Source organism: Cyprinodon variegatus, unplaced genomic scaffold, assembly GCF_000732505.1.
Source record: "Cyprinodon variegatus isolate N-32 unplaced genomic scaffold, C_variegatus-1.0 Scaffold19, whole genome shotgun sequence".
Classification (NCBI taxonomy): Eukaryota; Metazoa; Chordata; class Actinopteri; order Cyprinodontiformes; family Cyprinodontidae; genus Cyprinodon; species Cyprinodon variegatus.
The window spans coordinates 1,597,620-1,619,182 of record NW_015150472.1 but is presented as its reverse complement, the minus strand read 5'-3'; the positions used below and the strand labels follow the sequence as shown (position 1 = coordinate 1,619,182).

Sequence of the window (21,563 nt, the reverse complement as noted above, 5' to 3'; positions counted from 1 at the left end):
GTTTTAGTAACTGTGTGAATTCCTCAAAGCGATGCACAGAAAGATTTCACATAGAACTTCATTTATGGAACAATTCATTCTTCAATCTGTAAGTGGTGTGTCTTGGATCGAAAAAGACAGTGTGCATTTGTGCATGTATGCGTGTCTATGTCTCTGCCCTCCTTCCACCCACCCCTGCTGATTTCCATGGTACATTTAGCTACATTTTGTGAAATGGTGCCAAGCCAGCACTTAATTAAGTGCTGGGATGCCAGCATCCCTCTGCTGTAACACGGAATACCTGATCCTCTTTTGTCAATTTCTTCTCCTGTTCTTGCGCTCCTCTGTGTCACTTCTGCTGTAACTCGAAAAGATGTCGCCTCTGGGAGATACAGGTAAAGAAGCCATCAAAACCAATGCGAGTAGAGAGAGTTGCAATCAGTGCACAAAAAAAAGAATAGTTCTTTTGTGTGTATCTGTCCTCCTTTTCCCTTGTCTCACTTTGTTTCCCTCTGCACTAGTATGTGTGTAGTTATATATGTGTGTGCTTGAAGCTTCCAATTCAGTATAGGCTAGTTGTAATGTTGCTCTCCCACTAGAAATGGTTGCTGTTTGTTAAGTTGTTGTGATAGATTGATTCGGGGTGAGAAAAGATGGGCTTGTATGCACCTGTAGAAAGGAACAGAAAAGTCTTTATGAGAAGCTAAAAGCTCTCATTTCAAGACTCCTCTGATGGAGAGGTATTTTTCTGGAGATTTTTCTTCCTTGTCTTTTACAAAAGCTTTCCAGTACATTTAGGCAGTTAGGCAAGAGCATTCAAAACCCCAAAAGGGCACTTGTCAATCGTCCACCGCTGCTTACAGCAAAGTCCTTCTGAACAGCTTCAGCGAGCGGTCATTCTAATGGTCAATGGTTCTCAGCTTACACAGCATGTAAAATGAACACCTTTTAAAATAACAAAGCCCACATACAAACCGAATGTGTTAAATAGACTCACTGCCTTTTCCCTTCTCTAATACTTTTTTTTTTTTTTTATCATTCTACTATTCATGTTGGGTATTTATTAGGATAAATGTGTTTTACTTGAAGTCTAATACTTAAAACACACAGTTCTTACCAAATTTAAATGCAAGACATTATCTCAATTTGTGGGGGAGATAAAAGCTGATTAAAAAAAAAGAAGCTGAAATGTTGTGGTCCTTGGGAAGCTGGAGCCCCTGGTCACTGTGTTTACATTAATTACAGGTCTCATCCCCATTAGGGTCAACTCAAATAAACAATGAGAGATTAGTGACCCAGATAAAGCCAAAACTACCAAGGTAGAAAATGCCAAAGGGATTAAAATGGCCAGCATTCCATTTCAATCCAGTTTCTGCCTTTATTTAATTTTAGATTTCCCAGTTCATCTTCTAAACCCCTCCCCATCCCGTTTACTGAATTAAATGTGGTACAAGCTAAACACCCTCCAGAGACAGAGGCTCTGTTTTCCAAGCTTCTCTGATGGGTTAAAGGTGACTGTAAGTCCAGAAATGAGGCTAGAGCAGTTGGACTTGCAAATGATTGGCGGGGATAAATTGTGGATGATCTACTTTCATGTTTTTTTCTTTCAAACTGTCCCAATTTTCCCCTTCAAATCATTTTGAATGCTATGTATGCTTGGTTTGAAAGGAAGTAAGCTTCGTAAGTCGTGCTCACAGAGTGTAGTGTAACCTGTGGACAGAATACAATGAGTGCATGGATAAGTAGTTATGACGTGTTTGGACACTCTGCCAGAACATGTTAGCTCTCATGATAGCATTCAGCATATAAACATGCATCGGCTAGAAGAAGCAGAGAGAATAAAGAACCTTTATTCAATTGTCTTACATCTTGAACTGTCTTCCTGTTGTTCCTTCTGTTCCCTCCCTCTTCCCTCTCTCCTCCTGTGCACCATCTGCATGATGCTTTGTATCCAACCCCAAAGAAGGGAGCACTTGCTGTTCTCTACTGTGAATGTAGGATCTTGTTTGCGCACACAGGTTTGTGCATGTCTCCTAGCCACCGTTTTCATTCTCAGCTCATTACCTGACATGATGGATGGAACAAGCACCATTAAACAACGCCCAGCCTCGGAAGCCTGGCACCTTACAGCAGAGCACTGAGTAATAGACATGTTGGCAACACCACACTCGGAAATACCAAGAGTCCTGTGTGGGTGTGCCTGCAGTCATCTCTGTAGCTCGACTTTTTGGCTCCATCCAAATCCACCTGCCACCTGGCTGCCCGAAGGATGTCATGGGCATTTCTGGGCAGCTGTGGTTGGATAGCAAAGGTGGAAAAGATTTTATGACTTTGTCATGAACATGGCAACAGAAAATACCAAAAGTACAACTGCTGCTTATTTCTGACCCCAAGGGAAATATTGTTTTTGCCTACAATGCCTGCTAAACCATTTAACCTTTTCACATTGTGATGTTGAAACCACATACTTAAATGTTAGCATTTGTTTGACAAACCAACACAAAGGATACCTGTTTTTTTTTTTTTTCTCAAAAGTAAATACCTTAAATCTGATATCATAAATAAAACCCAGTGCATCCAATGAATAAAAGTCAAATCAGAATAAGATTGTTATGTTATGTGTTAATTTGTCATGAAATTTGGTTAAGAAAAACCCATTGAAGAAACACAGTTCAACAGAATACAGTATATGAGGGACATGTGCCTGAGGCTGCAACCATTTAAATGTGCTGTTCTCGCATTAGAAAGATAATACTAGGGGGTCCATAAAAACAAGAAATGAAATACCATAACATTACCTTGCAGAGCACAATATGAGGTTGCAAAAATCCCTGCATGGTACACATGGGAACGGGGGAGGGACAGAGTTAGGAAGAAGTGAAGGGAGGATGGAGATAAAGGGGTACAGGTAGGGAAATGTGAGGATGAGGCAAGCAAAATGGGGAACTTGAGAGCACATGTCTCTTTAGCCATGGGAGACTTTGGTAGTACATGTTTTCATAGGAGAATAAGTCCATGAAACAGACCAGAGCTTCTCCCAGAGATAAAGATGCTATGCTTTGCCCAGTCTCCTCATGGAAAAAATTTGATCAATAGCGTTAAGAGACCAGCTGCCCAGATCCATAATTTCTAGTTTTTGGAAGATATGCAAAGAAAGGCTCTCAAAAACAAGCAGTAAAACATGATAGATAAGGGAGGTTGAGAGAGGGGAGAAAAGTGGCTTCCTTTATGCTGAGAGCAGTTTCCATAATTAGAAACTTAAGTCCCCTTGTGAGTAATTTTATCTAGGCCTATATCTACATTTTTTCCCACATACAAACTGTTGCAGCATCATACTTAAGAGATTTTTCCTCAGCCGACAAGGAAGCCTTATTAAGGAAATGATGTTGAAGTCATTGGACTGGGGCAGAAATTCATTTTCAAGCAGGTGAACAAGCTAAACATGCAGACAGCGCATCCATGAACTGATTTGAAGCATACATGTCTCTCAATTGTCTCTCCACAGAAGGATGTGCAAAAACATCAGTCCCTAGATTTGCAAGTCTTACCAAAAAAGACTGTGTAGCTTTAATAAAGTGGTTTACCCCGGGTTGTTTATATGTTTAACCCTTAAGTATTAAGTTCACATAAGGGTTAAACATAATACATACATACACCTTTGGGTTTTTTGAGTTGGAAAAATGTATTCTTTGAGGACTACTTTGTGCTTGTCTGTATAATTGATTTCAAATTTAATAGTGTTGTTTGTGGTTGTAAGTTGAAAAAATTTAAGACATCCATGGTATCTATTTTGCAAATCAGTGGTAAAGGTGCCTGCAAGAGCAGCCTCAATTCAAATAATGTTTAGAGAAAACTTTTTTTTCCAAAGGGAGCCTCAGAGCTGGGTTTTTTTCAAACGTCCCAAACATTTCCCGTTCACTATGATTAGAACAATTTGTTGCTCTGCATGCCTGAAAGGCAGGAACTTCCCCACAAACAGCTCTGACAATGATCAGATGCCTGTTGCACCTTTGGAAAATTCTGAGGACAGGTGGGAGGATCAACACAGTGCAGCTCTACATCTTAGATTTGATAGGTGCATGCTGACACTAATTACAAGCCCAAGCTAATGGGAAGCAAACTACATGTAGAAAATGTGACAGGCTATTCATCCTTGCTCTGGTTGGTTGTATGTCTCTGTGTGTTTCCTTTATTTGCTCTGTTTATGTTGTATCTGATGTGAGAACACTTCCTGTAGGGTCTCTTTATAAAAAACTATGTTTAGGATATGAATGGAGTTACTATGACACCAAACAGGCACCTCCACTCCTTCAGCTTCTAGTGTCTCTTCTTCCTCCCATCCTTCTTCGCTCTCAGTCAGCCTTGTTTCTCCTCCCCTAACTGTTCCTTCCCTCTTTTAGTTTCTCCTAAGCCTTTCATTTAGTTCAGCTTTTCTGCCAAAGATGGATCAATGTAGCACTTTGTTGTTCTTTCCCAGTCTCACCTACTTTTTCCCCCTTTCTCTTCTTGAACAGACAACCGCCGTGCAGTCCTCGAAAGGTCTCGCTCACGCCACAACCCAAATCACCAAGCTCGATGATTACCCGTGTCTACTACAAGACCTTAGATAAGTGCCAAAGAGGACTGCGATGAGGACAAGGCGATAGGGAAGACATTGGGAGGGACACACCGCCCCTCACTGTTGCTACCAGAGCACCAAGTATGGAAAACTGCCTACAGAAAGAAACAACTGGACATTTAGATTTTATTTGACTCCCTACATATTTATTCTTTTTTTTTTTTTTTTTACTGCTTAAAATGTTTCTTTTTGATTTGGAAATTGTTTAAAAAGCTGTTTCCTTCCATGTTTAAACCTATATTTTAATCCAAATGCTTCAGTTAACTCAAAATGCAGACAGGAAACAGGCAAATATATCGCAGTCTGCTACAGAGGGACATTCTGCCAAGAGGGACTACTGTATCCAGCATGCTTGTCTGGAACACTATGGACAGCTGTCACAAAAATGGAGGACACATCAATGGGTCTTAATGAAGAGGAGGGCAGTGAAATATTATTTCCCTGTCATATTTAAGGTAATCTGTTCAATAATAATCACATTTTATCTCTCTAACAAAGCCACAAGAGCTGGCGGCTTTCTGCACCAGTATCAAAGAGCAGGTAACTCATGGACTTTTAAAATGCAAGACATTTTAACTGATGAGATTTTGTGTTGTGTTGCATAATCTCACCTTTACCCTTCAGGTGCTGATTTGTTTCCTGAGGTTGCTGTGGCTGTTACAATTAGAAGCTGACATTTTTAAATACACCCAGCTGCCTGGGATCAACCATGAACATTTGAACCTTTCTTCAGGTCATGCAGGGTTTCAGCAAGGCAGACCTCCATGTACTAAAGTTTTTACACCATTTTTAAGGCACATTTTGAAAACCAACACAGTCTAATATGGTATAAGCCTAATGTCACATAAAAACATCGAGCTTATGTAAAATAAGCTTTATGAAAACAATAATTGTTTTAGGATTTAGCAAGGTTGGATAATCCAGCAGGTTCTGCAAAATTCTAATTGTCTAACTACACGGCTGATTAGAGACGCAGATTCTTCTACAAATTAGCAGATCATGCTGAGAACAACAGTTTTCCTTTTAGAAGTTGTTACTTAATGAAGAAGACTCAGAGTTTGCCATTCTCACTAAAACTTGCTGTGTTTTATAATGAAGTGAAAAGAAGGTGCAAGAAATGTTAAAGGAAATTTCATTTTCTACAAGGTATATCAACAGATTATAGGACTTATGCATTTCTTTCTTTAAATAATACTGAAATCCTGTTTAACTGCAAAACTTTTTAACTCCGGCTTATCTCACTCCTTTTGTGTTGCAACACAAACGTAAAGAAAGAAAGGCTCCTGTAAAGATTTCAAATAGATAGTTTTTCACAGGTTTAATTTGTTGCATTTTATTCATTTTTTATTGTTCAGTAATGTTAAAACAACATTATTGTCCTAAGTATGAACAAATTTAAGCCTGAGTTTGAGCCTCGGAACAGTAAGCTCTGGGTAGTCTGCATCAATGCACCACATCCAGCCCTGGCATAGGTACATTCATACATTACCCTGGGTATTTCTTTGTCAGGAAGAAAACTTCTAGTTATATTAGATTTTTGTTTTAAAAATTAACAGTCTATCCTGTCAACCTTCTGCTATTTCTTAAAGCATAAAATAAATGTTATTGTTGTTTTGGGAACTGAGAGGCACCACAGAAATTAAACTAAACCATAAACATCTATTCTAACACTGAAAAACAGACAAACCTACTGCGTTGGTTGTTGATGCTGTTTCTAATATTACATCTGAAGTTAACGGATTTTGTTTAAATTTGTGTGTACTTAACCCGGAGTTGGATCATAAATGAACTCTGTTACCATTATGTGGGCCAGAAGATGGAAAGTTTGGAAACCTCTGGTCTAGAGAATCACACACTAGTCTTACTTTGTTCTCTTTCTGAGAAATATTTGTTCAATTTATTACTCTTTAAAAGAATTAAGAATTATTAGATTGATGCCTTCCAAAAATCCATCAGCTTATTGCTACTTCTAAGTGATCTGTGACACCATAAAAGCTTTAATCTTGGAGCCAGCGTCTTATCACTGGTTGATTTCACTGCAAGGACCCACTTTTACTTTTTAATGTAAACTATTTATTTATATATTCATGCTAAGGGTGGCTTTGTCCCTCTTCACTTCACTAGACTGTAAGCAGATGCTACTAAAAACAACCATTAAATCTACATGGAGATGGGGCATGACCAGAATTACAGACTGAGGGCCACAGCAGGCTGGATGATGCTTGTCTTAGCAAGCAGGTCTCCAGACACCTTCCAGTTCCCAAGCACTAATGACATAAGTGACCCTTTTACCATGACACAAGTTACTTTAGAAGCAGCATAACTTTGCTTTGGGCTTTGTGTGTCTGCACGCCTCATGCCACCTCAGTAATCCAAACAGGAACCCAGGGAAAATAGGATTCAGTGGGCTTGACTCCTGCGCTGAATAGATGAAGATTTTTCATTTAAACAATCTGCCAGGGCTGCTTGTGATGCGCCTGTTTCATGGAGCCTCCCCTCCCTTTTGCCTGCATGCAACAAAAAAAAATGCAATTTTACACATCATCTCGGTTCGAGGTGCGCGCCCACAACGCTTCGAGAAGTCTGCATATTTAAGAAGACAATAACTCTCGGCTGAATATCAGGTTAAAGCCGTCACAGAGTGAAAGCCTCGAGAATGAGTTTTCTGGATAAGGGACTCTGCGTTGGTGGCAGTTTTGAGGGCGTGTTGTACACAGCAGTGATAAAGATGCATTGTCAAAAAAGTGATTTCCTCTCTGTAATCGCTTCTCCCCCTTTGTTCTTCAAAACACCACATCTGCGCAATTTTAAGCTTTGAATGACACCAGTTTTTTAAATCACAGTCCTCCAGCAAAACACAGGTCTGCTATGATATGAGGTATTTACCTGCCTAAACAAGCCACATTTGGATTATTCAATAAAAATAAAAAAAAAGACTTACAGCTTAATTAACCCTTCAAGTGTACAAACATCTTAAAAAAAATCTTATTTTGGTCGATATTGATGACCAGTTTTTTTAAGTAGAGGACTTATTGTGATCATAAGTTATGTATTTATCATCTAAAAAATTTTTTTTTTTTCAAGCAAGTAGTAAATAGGAATTGTAGACATTTGCTGCAACAATACAGGTTGAAAAATCAGAAGCCTCAAAGAGAAAAGGAAAATTTGACATGCAGGAGAGTAGAATTACGAACTTCTGATTAGAAGACTTGTACAAAGAACAAAACCCACATTATCATAGTGATTGTTCTCTCCTCATCCCATTGTGTCAAATGAAAATTGTGTGTTTTATAGGAAGTAATAGCAAGAGACTTTTAGGTCAACAAAACATAGACATGTGAAAAACAGCCAATCATTCCGCCATCTATATGCTTCTTACTAACAAACCTCAGCTGATGATGTAAACTACTGTGCCCTTAACTATTCCTACACATTCAGATTATTCCCTTTTAAAACTACAGTATTCAGTGTTCTTTATTGGATTTTTTGATTAACCAACACAAATGAGTGCATGTGAATTTTCTATTTTAGAAATAAAAAAAAAATAACTTTATTTAACGCCCCTAAAAAAAAAAAATTCCTTGCAACAAATTAACTTAAAGGCACACCTTGTTACTTTTGGCCACTAGCAGCGTTAGACCCATACGTTTCACGTCTAGCACCCCTAATGGTCAAAAGCGCCGCAGCACTGTCATAAAAGTCAACAAACATTCAGCCGTCCCGCCTCCAGTGTCTTTTGATTGAGGCTTGGAGGGCGTGAGAATGCTGCTGCTCCCCGGATGGCACTGCCCGGGCAGGCCGAACCAGCACGGAGGACGAGTGGCAGAGCTCCAGTAAAGAGCTACATCCATCTCAGCTCGCTACTGTTTGTATCCTGCTCTCTCTGCCCGTATTCTGCTAAACATAGAAAATGATAACAAAGATTTTTCCTTGCCTCAGCCATGACCAGTAGTCGAGCAGGCAAAAAAATAATAGAGAAAAGCCTTAGCTCCGTGACTATAGAAGAGCCTGTGGCAGTAAAGAGATACATACTTCCAGGTCACATGACCTGGCCAACGACGGAGTATATTCTATGAACTTACATCTGTGGTCTTTCAAGAGGGGAGCCCTGCTCATAACATTGACAGTGTCAAGCACTGTATATTGGCCTGAGGAATCACTTTAAATAATTCATATGTATTAACATTTTAGGTCACAAAGTCTGCGGTGTGCCTTTAAGAAGTCCCCTAATTAGTAGATAACACACCAGAGAGGTCCTAAACACACCATCATTATCTTCAACCATAGTGGTAGCATCATACTTTGTGGACGGTTTTACTCAGAGTTGATAGGGAGGTGTGTAGATATAAATTCAATTCAGTCCGAGAGTAAAACATAGGAGCTGAAATAGAGTTAAAACTAGTGTTGAACTGATACCGATACCAGTATCGGGCAGGGCCCTGATCCAGCTCTAAAATGTTGGTATCTGTATCAGCGAGTACCAACAAATACGGCACTGATACCATTTTGAGAGCCAAAAGTTTATTCAACTATTGTCACCCATTCCAGGTAGGCAATAAAAAGTTCTACTGGATTCACTTTTTTAATAGTCTTTTACCTGCTTCACAAAGGTAGGCAGCAGCTTGACAAAGCCATAATGGCAATTATTTTATATCCAAGTAGTACACAGTTCTTCGTATATACACACACATCAATTTCAAACACATGGCATCGGTATGGTATCGGCCAATACTGCACAGCTAGGTATCTGGTATCGGTATCGCGGACAAAAATGGCATTGGCGCAACACTAGTTAAAATTGAAGCTTAAAGTAATGTATCAGCTTTTGCACAACTACTTTGTGTTGGTCAATCATGTTAATCATTATAACATGCTTGTTATATTATGTTTGTTCTAAGGTGATAAACTGTAGAGAAGTTCAAGGGGCAGAATATTTTTTACAAGTCACTGTGTGCTCATGTAAATCATGCAAGCAAGGAGGCAGGGGTATGAAGTGCAAAGGTGCCCTTTCTTCCGTGCTTAGGGTACATTTTTCAGACGTATCATTCACTGTCCACGCACTTTACAAGATATTCTGCTCAGACAAAAGAAAGATTTGTTCCAAGATTTGTAAAAGCAACTTTACAACTAACAGAGTGAACTATTTGCACAGCATGTCTGGTAAACAGTTGCCAGTTGCTACATATCCACTTCTTCCTATTTTGATGAAGTTCTGCTGGGGCTGAATAAACATGCTAAGCTTATTTTTGTTGACAAACCCTGTCTGACCATGATGTGTAAGCCACCATATCCCTGCCTGCCTTCTTTTTATCTGTCACCCAGTATGTTAAACTGTCTTAAGATACATTTATATTTTTAACATTTTAAGGTTATTTGTATGCTTAGCAACACGGGGTAAAAAAAAACAAAATGGTTATGAAGACTGTCCTTCCATAGATTATTGAATGGAGAATGGTACTAAATTATAACCACTTTGTTACATAAACTGATTTTTGAAAACAACAGTGTCTCTGTTTTGTTTTTTTTATACTGAGCAACAGTTCTTTTTAAAGTTCTGTTGAACATGAATATCTAGTGCTTGGAGAAAGAAACCTAACGTTGATCCATCCATCCATTTTCCGTCACGCTAATCCCAAGCAGGGTCACAAGGGGTGTTGGTGCCAAGCTCCATCTTTTTAGGGGCGAGAGGCGGGGTACACATTGGAAAGGTTGCCAGTCCATCGCAGGGCAAAACAGAGAAAAACACACAACTACGGATAATTTAGAGAAGCCAATTAATTTAACAGACTGTGGGAGGAAGCCAGAGTACCTGGAGAGAACCCACGCCTGCACAGGGAGACATGCAAACTCCATGCAAGTAGACCCCGGGCTGGGAATCAAATCCGGAACCTTCTTGCTGCAAGGCAGCAGTACTACACACTGCCCCACTGTGCAGGCCGAAACCCAACATGAAAACCAAAAATAACCTTATATGGTGGTGAAAAAAAATATTTTAATCAACTTGTTAAAAAGGCCAAAGGTCATGAGAAAATGTTGTAAGACCCTCAAACAACATTTAACACAGAAAGTAAAGTAAAAATATTTCATAGTGCAGTTAGGGTACTTCTACCAGATGCAAGTGACAGGAAACAGATTATATAAACATTAATAGATACAGTAGTTTGTCAAAGAGAGGCTCCTTATTGGAGCAAATTTACTCAATTTAAAGAAAGATCATACATGTGTGGGCGATGCTTCAGTTGCATCACAACTAATTTCTGCCAGCTGATCTATGGCTATAGATTATAATAATACTTCATTACTCATAATATCAAATCAAGATGTAAGTGGTTTCTTTGAACCTTTTTATTAATATTAACCACTTAAAAATTAGAGCCACATTCAACAAACTATACATCCCAATATGTACATTTTCAAACAGAAGATCAGCAGCAGTCTGAGATTACGTGCCTTGCTCTAAAGCACAATGGCATGTGGCAGAAAGAAGTTTGAACTGAACCCCCAGCCATGAAAGCCAACTATTCTTCCAATTAAGCCACACTTACAAATACCATTCACTGCACAGGAAGGTGGGAATTAATAAAATGTTTTACTTTCAGACTACTAAGTAATTTAGCTGTTGTTTAATTTAGTTTCTGAATTCTGAATATTATCCCTAAAACTGGCTAAGCCTAGTAAACATGTTGGGTTATTTGTTCAGCTAAAGATGGGTAAGATACAATTTCTGTTTGATGTTTTTTTCTCAAGGTTTTCATAACCCTTCACACCTGGCTAAAAATGCAATGATAATACTGTATAAGAGAGCAAAAACATCCAAGGTGTTCCCAAAGGTTTTCACAGCTTTTGTCACATTCCAAACTAATCTAAATGTTTGTTATTCTTATTTTACCTAATAAATCTGCTATATATATTTTATGTTAAATGTAAAGAATACTTATAAAAACATACTGAAAACTGTAGTGGGCACAGATATTCAATTACATTCACTATGGATCTCATAAAAGATTGAATTGTAACCAATGACTTTTCTAAGTGTCACATGATTTTCCAGCATAAATACACCTGAAAGGGCTTATTACTGAAACACTCCCAACACCAAGGAGTTATTCCAAAAAAGTTTTGAAACCTTGAGTCTATTAGGGGTTACAAAAAATAAAATTACATGGTACCACAAACAATATGCAAAACATATGAAGACCAACCAAAACTCATACTAGTCAAGAAGGGCAATCACCAGAGACTGCACAGAGACCACATGTAAACTTCGAAAAGTTACATAGTTCAGCAGCAGAGATCTGATTATCTGTCCATATGGCCAGAATAAAGTTTACACTTCACAAAGCTGGGCTTGTTGGAAGAGTGGACAGAAAATTGTCCTAACGTCCTAAAATTTTGCATTAATTTGTACTAAAATAAGAAGCCATGTCTCTAGTTTGATAAAGGCTTATTTGCGACTCCCCAAATGTAAGAAAGAAGGTGCTCTGTTCAGATTAACCAAAGCAGCACACTGCAAGACTGAATTTCTTTGGTACCCAAGGAAAATCTATGTCTAGCACAAACCTAATACATCCTAACTAAAAAAACATTTACACAGAGTGAATTGGTGGTGACAGCATCATACTGTTGTGATGTTTTCAACCAATAAGGACTATAAAACACACATGGATTGTCCTAAATATGGGGGTATTTTTGAGCAATATCTCCTTAAATCTGATTTACGACCAGGACAGCGTCTTCTTCCAGATGGGCAGTGATCCACAGTGTACTGCTAAAGCAACATGGTACTGGTTTAAGAGAAAACATTTAAATCTGTTGGAATGTCCTGCTCAAGGTCAATACCTAGGACTGTGGATCTCTGTTCACAAGTGAAAACCATCCTAGATGAAGTATGAGCTATTTTGCCTGGATGACAGGGCAACAATGCAAGTTGAAAGATTTGACAAGTTCACAAAGACTCAACTGCAGACCCATGCAGCTGAAAATGCTGTAAAGGGAGGCACTTCAAACTTTTGCATTTGGATAGGTATTGCACGCGAAATGTTTTCCATTATTTTATTGTATTTGTTATTTCACAATGGATTAATTTTCATAATTAAAATACACTGTAAAAATTGTAGGCATGTTCCGTAAAATAGATGGTTCAAACAATCCATTCGGAATAGAAATGTCTGGTCGTGAGGATCAAACATGAAAAACGCCAAGAGGGGTGAATAATTTTACTCTTTATTGCAAAGAAACCCTACACATTTTATACCATCATGTAAATGTCTTTATCAGAGAATGATAAAGAGCACTACAGCATACTACAGCACCAGTTTTTGTGGTCAAGTGTGACAATACCAACCTTTAGTCAACAATCGTGTCCTCTGCCACAAAATTGGACAGAGAAAACAACACAAAACCATCATGAAATCATGTAAAAACTTCCAAATATAAAACCACATTTTGAGTTTATTTATGGTGGAAAGCAAAAACTTCCCATTGAACATTTATGTCCCTATTTTATTTAGGTTCTTTAACTTATTTTTCAATATTTTTCAGTGAGGGGTTCATCTTCACTTCATTATCTGGCAGAGCCAAAGCTACCTGTCCTGTGCTGACCTATGTACAGGGCTTCCACTGAGCGCTGGATGTTAGAGCGCATGATGAATGGGACAGCTCGTCCTTATAAAAGCAACATATTTGGGACCTTGGTATTCCCACTACTTTATCTTTCCCAGTGTCAAAGGCTAAGGGAAAATGCTGTCAAAACCAGTGGCATTGCAGGAAAATAATCAGGGGAATTAAAAAATGAGCTCTTTTAAATCAATATCTCCAACTAAAATCTCTCTTCCTACACTAAAGAGCAACAAGAAGGAGGAAGAAATCATTGATTTGCTTAATATTTTATACTGGATGATTAAATGCGATGAATCCAAGTGTTGTTTGTCTTTTGAGGAAAAAAATAAAACTGTGTTGAATTATGAGAAAAGTGGAGTACACTTCAAACATTGCTTTAAAAACTTATACAGCAGTAATGTTTTGTCATGTTTATTATGATACAGCACAACCAATTGTATGCAGAAGTGGCTTTCTTAAATAGTGCATTCCTGTGTAATTTAATCTCACTATAAATCCAGTTGCTCTGTGAAGAACAGGGAGGCTATTTTGGGGAAGTTTAAAATAGAGCTAGACCATAAAACAGCATCTCAAGCTGTTAAATCTATTATCTGAACTTCAAACCTACCAAGACCTGATGTCCAACTACATCACACACGTCCAAAGTCAGTCCTCAAGGGCTGCTGTCCTGCAAGTTTTGCTTAAGCAGAGAAACATTGCAAACCTGTAGGACAGAGGCCCTAAAGGGTCAACTTTGCACTCCCAACCAGAGAGTTTAACCTGGGAGTCCAAAGTTGGTCCTCTAGGGCCTCTGTCCTACAGAGAGAAGCTCAGGTGGGAGAATATCACTATTAGACAACTGTTATGCATCCCACCTATTTGGTCTTTGTTTTTTATTTATAATGAGGGGGGGATCTTGCTTTGAAAGAAAGCCTTAAGAAATGAAGGTTATTTCTTAAAAGGCCACTTAGTTGACAAACCGAACGTGGAATAATAAAACACCAAACTTTTGTTATGTCAATATGAAATATGTGTGGCAAAATAAAAAGGTAGTGTAATTAGAGTCATCTACACTGAAATGATCAAGAAAAATGTATTTGTAAAGAGTCAATGTGAAGACCTCAGTAAACCCAATCTGACTGAGCTTAAGCTATTTTTAAAAGAAAAATGGGCAAAATTGTCAGTCTTTAGTTTGTGAAGCTAGTAGCAGTCAGATATTACCATCTCCAACTACAGTGTATTGTTCTGAGTCAGCTGAATATAAATTACCACAGAAAAAACATGTTCTATTAACCATCTACTTTAAAATGATCCATAAATTGGTGTTGGATTACCTCTTAAAACCCACTCTGAATTTTTTTTTTTATCATATGACAAATTAAATAAGAGTTTAAAGGATATAAATACTATACCAAGGGACTTCCTAGCTGTCGAATCCTGATCCCCCAATCGTGTTTTTTCCAGAATCTGGCAGCCTGAGCCATAGTGGTGAGTGTCAAATAGCAGGCCAGAGCTGTTCCTGTCTGAGCCCCTTAGCGTGACAGACCCACCACCCCCTTTCGCATCATCACCACCTACCATGCTCAAATTCAACGGTGTGTTCCCCCTGTATGTGCCATGTTCCACTTCCCCTCTGCAACGTAACATCATAAAATGAGAGCTGACATGGGGAAGTAACCCCCTGGCCAAGACGGCTTCTTCTGCTCGCTCTTTCTCCCCCCTACACACACACAGACACACAAAGATGCACTCTGGCACTATCCATGTGGAAACTTTGCATTGAATTTTCCATTCATATTGCATTTATTTCTAGGGCCTAACCCTGACCCTTGGCCTATCCCTGACCATTACCCTCAGCCTTTTCAAACATTAGTCCCTAAACCTAACCTCCACCAAGAAGTACCTGTAAGACCCCAAATTGTAGCATATATCTGGTAAAGTGTCCCCACAGGGTAACAAAAACATGCCCACTTATACACACACACTTATACAGAGTGAGCTCCACTGAAGGCATCCTGGGACGGATCTTCTCAGAGACTCTCCTCCTCCCACTGTTCAGCGAGACAGATGGAGATTCATCTCTCAACAAGCTGTGATCTGTGTTTAGAGATGTGTGCTGCAGAACACAACTCTAATTAGGTTTATTGTTGATCTTGGGAGGTTAATTTGCACTTGGCTGCAAGTCACCATGCAGATATAGGCCAACCTGTTTTCTTCTAAGACTTTCTGACCACACCTTGCAGGCATTTTTTATTTTTTATCTCCTTTGCTTTTCAGGTAATTCAGAAGGATTATTTCCCCCAGTTTACTTGTCTGCTCTGGTTTAATTGCACCTCGGCCTTTTTCAGGCATGGAGGAGCTTGGAATAAGAAAGTGCGTTCCTCTAACAAGCTTAAGGTTAATGTTGTGTGTATGTGGCAAGTATTAGTTTTCTTGTTTTCCTTTTCCAACCTCAGAGTAAAAAGCCCTGTTAAAGTGTGAGAGATGAACCCGCTCCACATGATCCTTCTTTTCTCTCCAACCTGTGTCTGTACGGTCGAGATTTTAATGCTGCCAGTGACAGATCAGTTGTCAGCTGGAGTACAAAATAATTATGTTTCATCTTTCATTCCAGTTAATGAAATACACAAACATTATGGAGATAAAACAAAGTAACGATTCCCTCCCCACCTGAGACAATTCAGCTGGGGAAATCACGTTCGAGCAGCATTTTCTTCTTAAACACAACAGTTTATGTCTGTGGTTGAATTTGTATTTTGGTGAGTTTGGGCTTAATGTCTGGCAGGAGTTTGCCAAAAAATTTGCAGAAATTAATCTCTGCAGAGATTTTGCTGCTGTAGCTTTTCATGCCCTAACCAGGTCAAACATGGGATCATTTAGTGCAATCCCTGTTTTATGAGATTTCAGTTCTGCTCTGCGGAGTCTTAATCACTGAAGAGAAAGAAGGCCGTTAAGGTTTCTTCGGTTTACTAAAAGAAATAAAATATGAAATCTTTATGATGATGTTAGCTGATTTAAAAATTGCAATAAACATTCCATTACTAATTCTTAATCCTTCAGGTCATGGCAAGCCCAAAACGGCACCAATTTTAGCCTGAAAAACTAAACCCGACTTTTGTTCTGTTTTTCTGAAAACCTTTCGACACTTATCCAGGAGTCTTTATATATTCTGGAATTTTCCTGACTCCAACGACCCAGTTTACATCTGACTTGTAATGTACTTAAGCGGAAGGGCTTCTAAGTGCTTAAAAACATCAGTGCTCTAACTACAGGTTGCTCCTGGATAGACAGATTGAGTTTATAGAGGGATAAACTGCCTTGGATAACAAAATAGTTATTTTTAACCAGCGTCTGCAAACACTTCATAACACTAAACCAACATCCTGTGTGCTAGACTGAGGTTTTGTATTAACTGCAATTTCCAAAATAAATTGTTATTTAGACAGGAATTGCTTTAAACATATATTAGTGTGCACAACCACAACTTTAAGTTAGACTAAACCTTTTCTATAAAGAGAAAAATTAAAAGAATGAATAGTCTTTTATCAGATAATATTAAAAAAAAGATTAAAAGCAACTAAATCCCTAATTAATGGAACCAAAATATAAGGATATAAAAATGAATAATATTTGATTAAAAAAATGTCCATACTGTCAAATACTGGATACTAGCAGTTTCAACTGTATTGCTTCTGTTTAAATCAGATGTTTTTATTTACAAAGGCCACTGTTTTAAAATGCTTAAAGGGAAACCTATGTAATTATTTTGTGACTTTTTTAGCTGTAAAACTCAGCATATTTAACTTGGATATTTTAAGGTAACGTCCCAAGCACTGCCCGCTGTAAGTGATGAGAAAATCAAAAGAAACCAGTCAGATATTAAGAACTGAATTTTGGATGTAAACAGGTTGGGGGATTGTTTAATGGGTCCATAATGATCTGTACAGACATTTGGTATCCAAGTAGGGATATCAAGACAGCAATCCTTGGCAGGAAGGAAGTAGGTTCTGCCTCCAAGCGACAAACAATTTATGGGCTAATTCTGCACATTAATATCAAGCCAGAATCCAAAGACATTGTGAATATGTTGGCTGAAGACTGTCGACATCCACAGCAAGGTAAGACGACACAGAGAGAAGTGAGTCATTATTCATCAGCAACATGAGATTTCCGTACACTTATAGGATCAAAGACCTTAAATCTTTGAAAGAACTTCATGTTCTTCTTCTGTAGGTGATACATTTGAACTGGTCTTTCAGTTTTTAGACTTGTTTTTCTCCTATGTCCCATCTATAGCTATTGGCTGTGCTTTTATTGAGTTTTATTTAATGTTATCTGTTTCTTTGCCCATCAAGACCTTGAAATTTAAAAGAGCTTATCCATTCAGCAGTTTCTCTCCTAGATAAAAACACCAAGCAAGCTGATTTGCACAAAAACTTATTTTTCTTTCACACTTAAAGTGCTGTACTCCTGGATCAGTGCTTTTATGTTTTCTGCTGTGTGTATCTGCCTAAACGCACAGTTGGTTGTGGAGAATGGCCATTCACAATAAGCCAGGATCTGAAAGAAGTTTCTTCCTGTTAAAATGGGTGTTTTTCTTTCCACTGTCACATCATACATACTCAACAAGTGTCGACAACACTATGCAAGTGACTGTCCACTGTCAATACATGCTAATCCAGAAGCATGAAGAAGTCTTGGAGAACATTGGAAAACATCAGTAAGGAAGTAAGATGTGAGGAGCAAAATGGGTCATCCAAATGGACAATGATCCCAGGCATTAAGCAAGCTATAAGGTGCCTCTGGGACATTGAAGTACCAATGTTAGAGTTCCCATTACAAACCCCCAGCCTTAGAGGAAATTGCTGGTCTGATCTTAAAAGGATAGTACCAGGAAGGCAGTGTACAGACCTGACCCAGGTGCATCAGTTCTGTCAAGCCAGTATCCTTGCAAAGTATCGAGAGAAGCTCATGAAAGGAGATCCAAGGTAATATGATCCAAGTTACTGTATACTGTTTAACGGGCAATTCTAACAAATACTAAAAAAACATAATTATTTCTAGATCTAGAAAAACCTGATATACTTTCCATGTCCTATCAAATAAGCCTTTTTATTTTTTTTGCAGTCCACCTGGCAGAAAAACTAAACAAAAACAAAGGTTTGTTTTTTTTGTACAGAGTGAACTGTAAATATATAAACCTGTATTCAACTGTATATGCCACATGCTTCCCTTTAAACAACTTTTTTACAGGAGACACTTTTCAGGGTCTTGGGTCTATTCATTTCCATGGGAGATCCAAATGATCTTAGCTCATATTCTGATAAATTATTTTAGCCTTTCAGTCTGTGATGAAAGAATGACGAAAAATCTTCCCACAGAACTTTTCTAAATAAAAGAAACTTATGTAGCTCTGAGGCCAGTCTATGTGTCAGCAGCACAGACTCCTGGGATGAGGCAACAGAAAAACTTCTTACTGTAGCTATTTAAAGGCTAAATATACAACCCAAGTATAGCCTAGATACGTGTCTGCTCTGTTACTTATTCATTACCCTACTTATCTCTTGTGGTTCTTTCATCTAGCACTCATTGAAATTGAATTTTATCATCACAGCATGTACATCTTATCACTGTTGTCTGCATTGCACTTAGACTGTATATCTGCATATTTTCTTGGAATCAGTTTGTATTCTTTGGAATACAACCTAAGAAAAAAATACCTTCCAATTTTTAAAGTTTGTGTTCTGAAGAATACAAACTAGTAAGGACATTTTCAGAAGGAATGACGAAGATGGTAATAATTTTTTCTTTTTTCTTTTTATAAAATTTTGTCCATTACAGTATGATTTACTCCAAAACAGTGTTCTTCAAAAAAGAGTTACCATCCAGCAATTGAATCATTGGAAAAGTAATGTAGAGATTTGTTTCTTTAATTACAGAGGACACAAAATGAGCCATCAAAATTGATCCGGTTGATCAATAAACATTTTATCTCAGAGAAAATGCACCAACGGGAAGTCATTCAGCTTTCACTGCACATGTTTCCCATCCCCTCCACTAACATTATTCACAAAGGATCCAAACATATTTAAGGTCCACTAAGCTTCCCTCTTTTAAAGGAAGGTGATCACATATCTTCTCCCCTGAACACATCTCCCCCGTGTGGAAGCGTTCCCCCCTTCACCAATCTCAATATAAAGGAGCAAAATTTGAAAGACATTCTTTAAATCTCAGGAATAAGGATTGAAACAGAGATTTGTTTTGGCTTTGTTTTTAAATAATCCATTTTTTAAAAGGTGTGACCTTTAAATGGTGCATTTTCCTGTTAATTTAATATTTGCTGTTTTAAGTTTTGTTTTCCATTGTGTTGAAAAAAAAATTTTTCTTAGAAGAGAACAAGATTACAGAGCTATTTTTTTTCTCAGCCTATATGTACTATTGTACTAGTATTGTACAACACAGGATAAAAGCATGAATACAACCCAACTAAAAACAATTGCAAATCCTTCACAAATGGTAGCTCACTGAGTTAATGTTTTTACAAGACTGATTCATTAAAAAAAAGCTATTAGAAGAAAACAGCTCTAAATTTACTGGCTGAATTCTCAGACCATTTGTAACTATTAGAAACCTTAAGTTACTTTATGCCGTGGACACTCAAAGAACCCGAGCAGAAGTCACACCATGTAATTGGTAGACTGGTTTATTACTTAACTCTGCAGTTAAACATCAATCCATCCATCCATTTTTTTGTCCCGCTTTATCCCAGCTGGGGTCAAGAGGGGTGCCGGTCTTCCGTCAGATGAGCATACCAGCTCAGACCAGCATACCCATAGTCAATACCTGTTTATCCCTTTATTTTATCCCTGCAGTTTATCCCTTTATTTTTGTATGAAAAATAAACTTTAAACTACCTCAATGGGTATGTATCCGTTTAGTCATGTACAAAACAATTTATTGACTTACTTTTTGGTTTTTTTTTTAAGCGCATGGTGATTTCACCTTAATTAGTTTTGTTTTTTGTACATGACTAAAGGGATACTATACACGCCCGTTGAGGTAGTTTAAAGTCTATTTCTCATACAAAACTAAGGGGGTAAACGCAAATCTGACATCTTAAGCATGCGTATTGACTATGGGTATGCTGGTCTCTCTACGGGTGAGAGGCAGACAGGTCATCAGTCCATCGCAGGGCAACATAGAGAAAACCAAGACAAACAACCATTCATGCACACACTCACACCTAAGGAGAATTTAGAGAAGCCAATTAACCTAACAGTCATGTGTTTGGACTGTGGGAGGAAGCTGGAGTACCCAGAGAGAACCCACACATGCACAGGGAGAACATGCAAACTCCATGCAGAAAGACCCCAGGCCGGGGAATCGATTCCAGAACCTAAATCCAAACCGCAGTGCTACCCACTGCGTCACTGAGAAGCCACAGTTAAACATGATTTCGCTAATATTTTACAACAAAGATGTAAGAATAAAAAGTTATAAATTTAAACCTAGTTAAGAGTCCAACGTTAGGGATTAGAAAAATTCGATTTACTATTGGTCTCTGTGCGCATTACAGAGTCGCTACACATTTTCCATAACCACTTTTTTACCTTTTCAAACTTATATTTTAGATTTTGTCCGAAATGTGTTGCTACATTCCAGGTGTTTGAGTATAAAAGAGACCAGCTTTAATCAGCTTTGTTTTTTTTAAATCTTGAAATCATGGAATCGGAGGAAACTCCTTTAATTGCAATTTTTATGCCTAGTCATTTGAGACCCGTTTTAAGAAAAATAGGCAGAGCTCAACCTATTCTTTAAGTGGCCAAAATCACATAATGGTAGTGAAGTTCATTGCAGTTGTTGCTTTACTGTTATATTTTTTCATTTAACAAAATAGAACAAGGAAATTGAAAAAATACTTGGAAAACAATTTCACTGTTGCGTAGAAGCCCTTGTACTGTATTATCTTTCACTTAACTGTAAAAAATTGCAAAAATTATTTACTAAACTTCTGCGTGTGGTAGGGTGACCAGACATCCTCTTTTTCTCCGTCATGTCCTACTTGTCATACCTAAAAAAAAATGTCCGGGGGAGAATAAAAAAAAAAAAATCGTCCGGGATTTTGGTCAACTACTGTGCAGCAGAACAGAGCAGTGTGACCTACTGACTCAAATTCTTTGTAAAATTGTTTTACTAAATTAACCTGATGAGGCACACTCATTTGTATTCAATTTCAAGCCTTTGTTAATTTTTAAAGATTTTTTAAAATAAAAAAATATGATATTTCTTCAATAGCTTTCAGGTCATGTGATCTACTGACTCTACGTTAGCCTAATGAGGCACACGCATTTTTGTTCCAATTTAGGCC

General features: G+C 38.1%; 1 protein-coding gene across 5 annotated transcripts in view; it reads left to right on the top strand.

Annotated features, from left to right (window-relative positions):
* diaph2 (diaphanous related formin 2) overlaps positions 1-10,002 on the top strand; it is a 497,594-nt gene extending 487,592 nt beyond the window's left edge. For all 5 annotated transcript variants that reach the window (XM_015388892.1, XM_015388885.1, XM_015388900.1 and 2 more), the window contains one exon: positions 4,494-10,002. In XM_015388892.1, coding sequence (XP_015244378.1) covers positions 4,494-4,558 — 65 coding nt within the window. In that variant the 3' untranslated portion in view covers positions 4,559-10,002. The remainder of the gene's footprint in view (positions 1-4,493) is intronic.
* The last annotated feature ends 11,561 nt before the right edge of the window (positions 10,003-21,563 follow it).